The 7,856-nt window shown below is 52.6% G+C and overlaps 1 protein-coding gene and 1 non-coding gene across 3 annotated transcripts; one reads left to right on the top strand and one right to left on the bottom strand.

Annotated features, from left to right (window-relative positions):
* The first annotated feature begins 317 nt into the window (after nucleotides 1–317).
* On the top strand, nucleotides 318–436 carry LOC130209113 (5S ribosomal RNA). The gene has a single exon (XR_008834549.1). It is a non-coding gene; the product is annotated as a 5S ribosomal RNA (ribosomal RNA).
* A 2,101-nt stretch (nucleotides 437–2,537) lies between these two features.
* Nucleotides 2,538–7,066, bottom strand: pck1 (phosphoenolpyruvate carboxykinase 1 (soluble)). 2 transcript variants are annotated; one of them, XM_056437436.1, is made up of 10 exons: nucleotides 6,713–7,066; nucleotides 6,087–6,440; nucleotides 5,400–5,584; nucleotides 5,002–5,205; nucleotides 4,719–4,924; nucleotides 4,450–4,612; nucleotides 4,147–4,371; nucleotides 3,883–4,014; nucleotides 3,698–3,793; nucleotides 2,538–3,511 (listed from the first exon to the last, which is right to left on the bottom strand). In XM_056437436.1, exons 1-10 carry the CDS (start codon nucleotides 6,916–6,918, stop codon nucleotides 3,054–3,056), a joined length of 2,229 nt encoding a protein of 742 aa, XP_056293411.1. In that variant the 5' UTR covers nucleotides 6,919–7,066; the 3' UTR covers nucleotides 2,538–3,053. The 2 variants fall into 2 exon arrangements, with proteins under 2 accessions (XP_056293411.1, XP_056293412.1); XM_056437437.1 differs by having other exon boundaries at nucleotides 4,719–4,906.
* Nucleotides 7,067–7,856: the final 790 nt, after the last annotated feature.

Below are 7,856 nucleotides of genomic sequence, written 5' to 3'. Positions count from 1 at the left end.
AGAGCTCCTGAGCTCCAACGATCCTCCAGCCTCAGCCTCAGCCTCAGCCTCCCGGTAACTTGGATTACAGGCACGCGTCACCGCACCCGGCGAGAATCCGGTTGATTCAGAGAAGATTTGGGCTTTTACAAACGTGACGTCGTCAGTGTTATCAAGTGTAATCTTGTGATGAAAACAAAACCTGCATCTGAATTTGTACAATTTAACCTCAATAACTAATGGCAACGTGACTATTAAGTATGGCGACTGGGATATGTTGCATGATGACAGTGGCACGCTGAGGTGCTTCAAAAGTCCCTTTGCTAGGCTCAGCCTTTGCTTACGGCCACACCTCCCTGGTCGCACCCGATCTCGTCTGATCTCGGAAGCTAAGCAGGGTTGGGCCTGGTCAGTACTTGGATAGGAGACTGCCTGGGAATACCAGGTGCTGTAAGTATTTTAATCTTCACGCTGAGAAAATACGCACAGTCGACAAGTGAGCGCACCAACTTCCTGCAGCACACAAATCAAATGTGGCGTGATCAGCTGCAGCCAATCACGGCCAAGCGGAGCAGGCGTTCTGTGCATGGACTTCGGACAGGAGACAGTGATGAAGCAAGGTTGCTTTTGCTGGTGTTGGAGTTGGAGTTGTTGTCTCAGCTGTTTGTTGACCAGTAGAAACAGTGTAAAAAGACTGGGTCCCGCTGTGTAACTCAGGCTGCACTACAGCGCTTATTCACAGGCGCGATCCCACTCCTGAGCGGCACGGGGCCTTTGACCTGCTCCGTGTCCGACCTGGGTCGGTGCAGCCCTCCTTACACGACCTGGCGGTCCCGGGCTCCCCCGGGACCGCCATATCGATACCGAACTTAGTGCGGTAGTCATATTAGTACACGGTTTACTACCAGCGCTCAGGATTCACTTCACAGATTGTGTTAAAAACAAGTCAGTGATGATTAACTTCATAATCTCCACCGCTTACATCACAGCGTCATAGAACCGGGGCACAAAAACATCCCGAGTCCGGCTCACAGCAGGTGGCACAACACGTAAATCTACATTAAATACATATCTCACACATCATAATCTAAGGATGTTTCTCCTAAAGTCATAAAAAAGTTAACGATACATAATCATGGTGTTACAGCAGAGTCATCAGCACAGAACGCAACGCCAACAAACAAATGTGAAGTGAGCTTCATGTGTGACTGAATAAGTGTCTCTATATCTGAGCCTCTAGTTCGCAGCTCATAAATCATCATTTGTGCTGTCGGGAAACCAAAAGTAAATGATCACTTTATGGTTATTGTCTCCGTTTATTCTTGTTACGTAACATCTGAATCTGAAAGTCTTCACAGGGCCTTTGCTATTCATGCATGGTAGTTATGTTACGTTGTTATGTGATTACTTTATTATTGATTGTGTTTATTTTCTAACCATAGCCAAGCTAACCAGTCGTTCTTTAATTAGCCTTAAAGTCCATTTTTAATCAGCCCTTCACACATTGTTTCATTTATTCGTGGTTTAATTAGTTAATGGTCACGATTAATTTTCATTGAAGTGAATGAATCAGAACGCGGACCCAAACGGCTCGACCCGTGTTTGGAGACGCTCCCACGTCCTCCAACGCCAACCAACCAAACTCCTGTTTCCATGACGACTGACATGCTCATTTCTATAAGCTCCAATAAGACCTTATTGTTGAACCCTGGTTTGCAGAAAAGTAGAGCGGCAATACCTGTTCTGTTCCACATCGTGACGGTGTTTAAGAAGAGGACGTAGTCGTCGTGACGTCACTCGTTGGTTCCTGCACCGCCGTTTTGAAATCTAGAGTTTGTCATTTTGATCATCGTCATCTTGGATTTTTGCAACAGTGAACAGGAAGTGATAATATTTGGAGTTATAGAAGGATATGGAACAAGATCAGGTAGAGACCTGTCAATCACATTAAGCCCCGCCCCTAAAGCATCCCCTCTATGGTCTGTTTGACTCTAAATGACCATAAAGTCCTAAATGATGACATCATGCTGTATAGAAGAAGACTTGAGACTAGAGTCTGAGACATAAACTCATGTTTACAATGTTTACTGAGGGAATACATCAAGAGAAGTAGAGTCACTATATAGACTTCTATACAACCAGAGGAGCCCCCTGGTGGTCAGGAGAGAGAATGCAGCTTTAACACATGAAGTATAGACTTATATACAACCAGAGGAGTCGCCCCCTGGTGGTCAGTAGAGAGAATGCAGCTTTAACACATGAAGCATAGACTTCTATACAACCAGAGGAGTCACCCCCTGGTGGTCAGTAGAGAGAATGCAGCTTTAACACATGAAGCATAGACTTCTATACAACTAGAGGAGTCGCCCCCTGGTGGTCAGGAGAGAGAATGCAGCTTTAACACATGAAGTATAGACTTCTATACAACCAGAGGAGTCGCCCCCTGGTGGCCATGAGAGAGAATGCATGTTTAAGGCACTTCAGCCTTGGCTTCACATTTCAGAACCAGAACTTGCCGCCTGGTTCCACTCTAATAAAACAACAACAACAAGAGCGGATCCATGAAAATACCTTTTATTGTTCTCTCCCATCAAAACAAGAACCAAGAGATTCAGACAGCGTATAAAAATAAATTAAGACAACAAATAAAGACAGGAACATGTCCCCCGTGTTCAGGGGGCTCAAACAACGTAGCAGTGACAGTGTGATGTGCGTTTATAATAAGTTACTATTAAATAGTAGAATTCAGACATTCAGTAGGACGATACTTTGGAGCAGTTGAAAACATAACACTGGTACGACAGCGTGTGAACGGATGGAAAGGAAACATCTCCTCTGGACTTCATGCCACGAGGCTCGTATTCATTGAGAATGTTCGTGAACTCTTTAACATATTTATATTCATCGGAAACATCCCGAGCACAATTTCTCACAGAAATATTCTCAGATTAATAATCTGACAAGAACGGGGCGATTTCCAGCCAATTAAAAAAGTAGAATTTCTTTTTTAAATCATGTTTTACAATCACCAAAATGTTCTAGATTTACCAATAAGCTCCTTTCAGATTCAGGTTTTACATGAGCTTCACTCTCTGCTGCAGGAAGTCCAGCTCCTCGGCCACCTCTTTGGGCAGATCGTCATTCACCTGCGTGGCAAAGTACTTCCTCACCGCCTCCACCTCCCTCTGCCAGAACCCCTTATCCAGGGAGAACAGCTCGTCCAGGTCCACGTCCCCCTGCAGGCCCTGGAGGTTCAGGGATTCGTAGCAGGGCAGGTAGCCCACGGCGGAGGGCACGGCGGCGGCCTCGCCGCTCACCCGCCGGAACATCCAGTCCAGCACCCGGATGTTGTCGCCGAAGCCGGGCCAGAGGAATCCGGCGGCGGGGCTCTTGCGAAACCAGTTGACGTGGAAGATCTTGGGTAGCTTGGCGCCGGGGCGGTCGGCCATGCTCAGCCAGTGGGAGAGGTAGTGGCCAAAGTTGTAGCCGAAGAAGGGGCGCATGGCGAAGGGGTCGTGCATGATCATCTTGCCTGGAGTGAAGAAAAAAGGGGGAGGAAGAAGAGAGAGATTGGGTCGGTGCCTTTAGATGTGAGGACCATAGTGTGGTTTGAGGGATAATCAATATCCCCTTCTTATCCTCAGGGGGAGGGAGCGCTTTCAAATGAATGGACTGGTGGGTCAGAGTAAAACCGTCATCGGAAAGATTAGACACTGACCTTTGTATTCGGCGGCGGCGGTGGCCTCTGACCTCATGGCCGCTCCGACAAACACTCCGTGCTGCCAGTTGAACGCCTCGTAAACCAGCGGCACGCCTGAAAAACGAAGAGTTTGATTTGTATCGTCCCATTGGACCCCACGGCATCTCTAATCTAATCCGCCCCTCTCTCAAGTTGCCGCTCACCTTCTGGCCGGCGCCCTCCGAAGATGATGGCCTCGATGGTGACTCCCTCCGGGGATTCCCACAGGGGGTCGATGATGGGACACTGCCCAGCCGGAGTGCAGAAACGAGAGTTAGGATGAGCGCAGGGTTTGCCTGGAAAGAGAGAGAGAGAGAGAGGACACTTTATTTCACAATAGACTGAAATCCTAGTAAGTTACTTTTGGTTGACAAGGATCGCACCGCATCGTGATCCTCCCTCCATCGCGCGTTGAAACAAACTCTTACCGTCCTCTGAGCTCCAGGGCTCGTTCGTCCAGGACGTGATGGTGACCCCGTCGGGCAAGGACTGGTCCATGCCCTCCCAGTACACGCCGCCGTCGCTGGTCTCTCCAACATTGGTGAAGATGGTGTTCTTGACGATGGTCTCCATGGCGTTGGGGTTGGTCTTGGCGGAGGTGCCGGGCGCGACTCCGAAAAAGCCATTCTCCGGGTTGATTGCGCGCAGGTTGCCTAGCCAGTTGGGAAAGAATGTGTTGGCCGTGTGTCGTAATCTGAACGTCCCTCGTCTCAAAGTCTTGATTCCCTCACCTTGGTCGTCGAACTTCATCCATGCGATGTCGTCTCCCACGCACTCGACCTTCCAGCCGGGCAGCGTGGGGCTGAGCATGGCCAGGTTGGTCTTCCCGCAGGCGCTGGGGAACGCCGCCGCCATGTACTTCTTCTCCCCGGCCGGGTTGGTGACGCCCAGGATCTAAACAGGAGAGACATCCGCTTCGGTCAGAACCTCGTGGGGAAGTCTCCCTCTGCGTCGCTCATATGTCGCGTGTTGCACGTCTGATATCTCGTCATTTCCTCACCAGCATGTGCTCCGCCAGCCAGCCCTCCTCCTTGGCGATACACGAAGCGATGCGAAGAGCGAAGCACTTCTTGCCCAGCAGGGAGTTTCCTCCGTAGCCGCTGCCGAACGAGACGATCTGCCTGCTGTCCGGGATGTGGGCGATCAACGTCTGCTCGGGGTTACACGGCCAGTTGTTCACCAAGGGCTCTGGGAGACAAATCCAGTCTTTGGAATCAGTTTGAAAGTTTGGAGGACGGAGGCAGGAAGCAACATCGGGTTTACGGACGATGTCGTTGACGTACTTTTAAGCGGCAGTGGACAGCCGACGGAGTGCAGGCAGCGGACGAACTCGCCCGTCCCCAACGCGGACAGCACGGCGTTCCCCATGCGGGTCATGACCCTCATGCTGGCCACCACGTAGGGGGAGTCCGTCAGCTCCACTCCGATCTTCGAGAGGGGGGAACCGACCGGGCCCATGCTGAAGGGAATCACATACATGGTGCGACCTGAGGAGAGAGAAAGATCGTCAACATTTAATGTATTAAGAGGTATTACCAGTGGGCAGGCCTTTAACCTGCATTCTATCTACTGGCCAGCAGGGGGCGACTCCTCTGGTTGCAGGAATTGTATAAAAGTCCAATCAGAACGTCACTCTACTTCTGATCCAGAAAGGTTTAGGCGCATTGTTCCCCGGTGGTACCTTTCATGCAGCCGGGGAACCGCTGAGTCATCGATTTGTCGAACTCTTCCGGGGACATCCAGCGGCCCAGCTGGCTGACTCCGCCCTCCAGCGGCGTGGGCACCGTGTCCCTCTGGTCCCGGGTCACGATCACGGTCTTGCTCTCCACGCGGGCCACGTCCCTCGGGTCGGTCCGGGCCAACCAGCTGCAGGAGGAGGGAAAGGCAGGGGGAAGGAAGGAAGGAAGGAAGGAAAGGTGGACGAAGGAAGCAAGAAGAGGGAGGGAGGGACGGGGGAACATCTTTAATAACTTTTTACGATGACTTTCCATAAATCAGAGGGACACATTCCACATGATTCGCCGTAAAGAATATATATCGATCTCACGCAATGTTTGTATGACGCGTGCTGCCGGTTGAACGTCATGTGACTGAACCAGCCGGACTTACTGGTTTGTCAGAATGTGGACCTTCTGTACCTTTTGTACCCGGTTTGTTTATTTCAACAGCTGCTGACGACTCACCGATGACAGGGCAGCCTGACGATTGGGTTACCACTGTTTCAAACAAACAGACTAAACAAACAAGCGCACAGCTGATCCTCAAATAATGGTTTCCACGAGCCAGATAGGGAAGCAGGCCTGTCACCTTTCTTTGAGGCCTCTGATAAAACACTAGATTTTAGACCACCTAAAAACCAAAAACCCACCAGTTCTCGTATTTGAGGAGCTTCTTGATCGTCCCTTGCTCCTCCAGCTGCGTCAGGATGGCCTCGTTCTCTTCGGCGGAGCCGTCGCAGATGTGGAGGAAGTCGGGCTGGCAGAGGCTCACGTTGGCGTCCACGAACTCCTTGACGGCCGCGCTGAGGGCGCCGGGGTCGCCCTGCAGGACCCGGGGGCCCTTCCGGTTCTGGGACGGGAGCTGGGGAGGCATGGCGGCTGGCGGGTAGGGGGGAGAGGGGGGGGGGGGGGAGGGGGTCCGGAGAGGCAAGAGGAGTCCGGAGGATTCTGGAGGGACGATAGTGACCCGAGGAGGTGGAGAGGGAGGCGAGTGGCCAGGAGAACTGCATCATGAGGGTGAGGAGGAAACAAGTTATCGAGAGGAGGGGGGCGGGGAAAGGAAAGGGATGAGGGATGAAGGATGAAGGAGGGGTAACAAGAGAGAACAAGGAGAAGAAAGTTTAGCACTTGAATTTTACTTTTACATATCTTGAAAAAAAATACACATTTAAAGGTAGTTTTTAAAGCTGTTAAATGAATACTGTACGAAACATTAGATCACATGTCAAAGACTCTGTGCTCCCTCTTCACTCATCCTCTTCCTCACGTTACACACCAGACCAGGTTACCGTCAGTGGTTGGTGGCAGCAGGAGGCTGTGGCTCGGCCTCAGGAGGGTTTGAGGACTGCGTCTCCTTCTCGGTCCGCTGTGTCTGCTGCGGAGGGACGGTTTGTTCTTTTTATACCCTGGGATGTCCCACAAGAGGAGGAGGGGGAGGAGGAGGAGGCGGGAGGGGAAAATTGTCCTGTTTGCTGTACTCATGAACCTGTTGTTCACCACTGCGTCACAGGGCCACCGGCCAATCACCAATCAGCAACGGGACGTAATGTTGTGTTCAGGTAACCGGTTCCCTCCGGCCCGGCTCAGCCCTGATAGCCGGGCTCAGGGATCAGAGACAGACTCTCTCTCTCTCTCTCTCTCTCTCTCTCTCTCTCTCTCTCTCTCTCCCTCTCTATAGAAACACACAGACACACATGTCTATTGGGTTTTTTAAACTCTCAAAATCATGAGTGGAGGTGACGGGTGGAGGTGACGGGTGGAGGTGACGGGTGGAGGTGACGGGTGGAGGTGACGAGTGCAGATCCTCTCCTGGAGGAGGAGGAGGAGGAGGGAACAGATCACCTCCACTAATCACCTGCACTCGTCACCTCCACCCGGCACCTCCACCCGTCACCTCCACACGTCACCTCCACCCGTCACCTCCACCCGTCACCTCCACCCGTCACCTCCGCCCGTCACCTCCGCCCGTCACCTCCGCTCGTCACCTCCGCCCGTCACCTCCGCCCGTCACCTCCGCCCGTCACCTCCGCTCGTCACCTCCGCCCGTCACCTCCGCCCGTCACCTCCACCCGTCACCTCCACCCGTCACCTCCACCCGTCACCTCCACTCGTCACCTCCACCCGTCACCTCCACTCGTCACCTCCACCCGTCACCTCCACTCGTCACCTCCACTCGTCACCTCCACCCGTCACCTCCACCCGTCACCTCCACCCGTCACCTCCACCCGTCACCTCCACCCGTCACCTCCACTCGTCACCTCCACCCGTCACCTCCACCCGTCACCTCCACTCGTCACCTCCACCCGTCACCTCCACAAGTCACCTCCACCGTCACCTCCACCTCCACCTCCACCCGTCACCTCCACAAGTCACCTCCACACGTCACCTCCACTCGTCACCTCCACCCGTCACCTCCACCC

Source organism: Pseudoliparis swirei, chromosome 18 (genome assembly GCF_029220125.1).
Source record: "Pseudoliparis swirei isolate HS2019 ecotype Mariana Trench chromosome 18, NWPU_hadal_v1, whole genome shotgun sequence".
NCBI classification, from domain to species: domain Eukaryota; kingdom Metazoa; phylum Chordata; class Actinopteri; order Perciformes; family Liparidae; genus Pseudoliparis; species Pseudoliparis swirei.
This window is presented reverse-complemented; position numbering and strand designations above follow the sequence as displayed.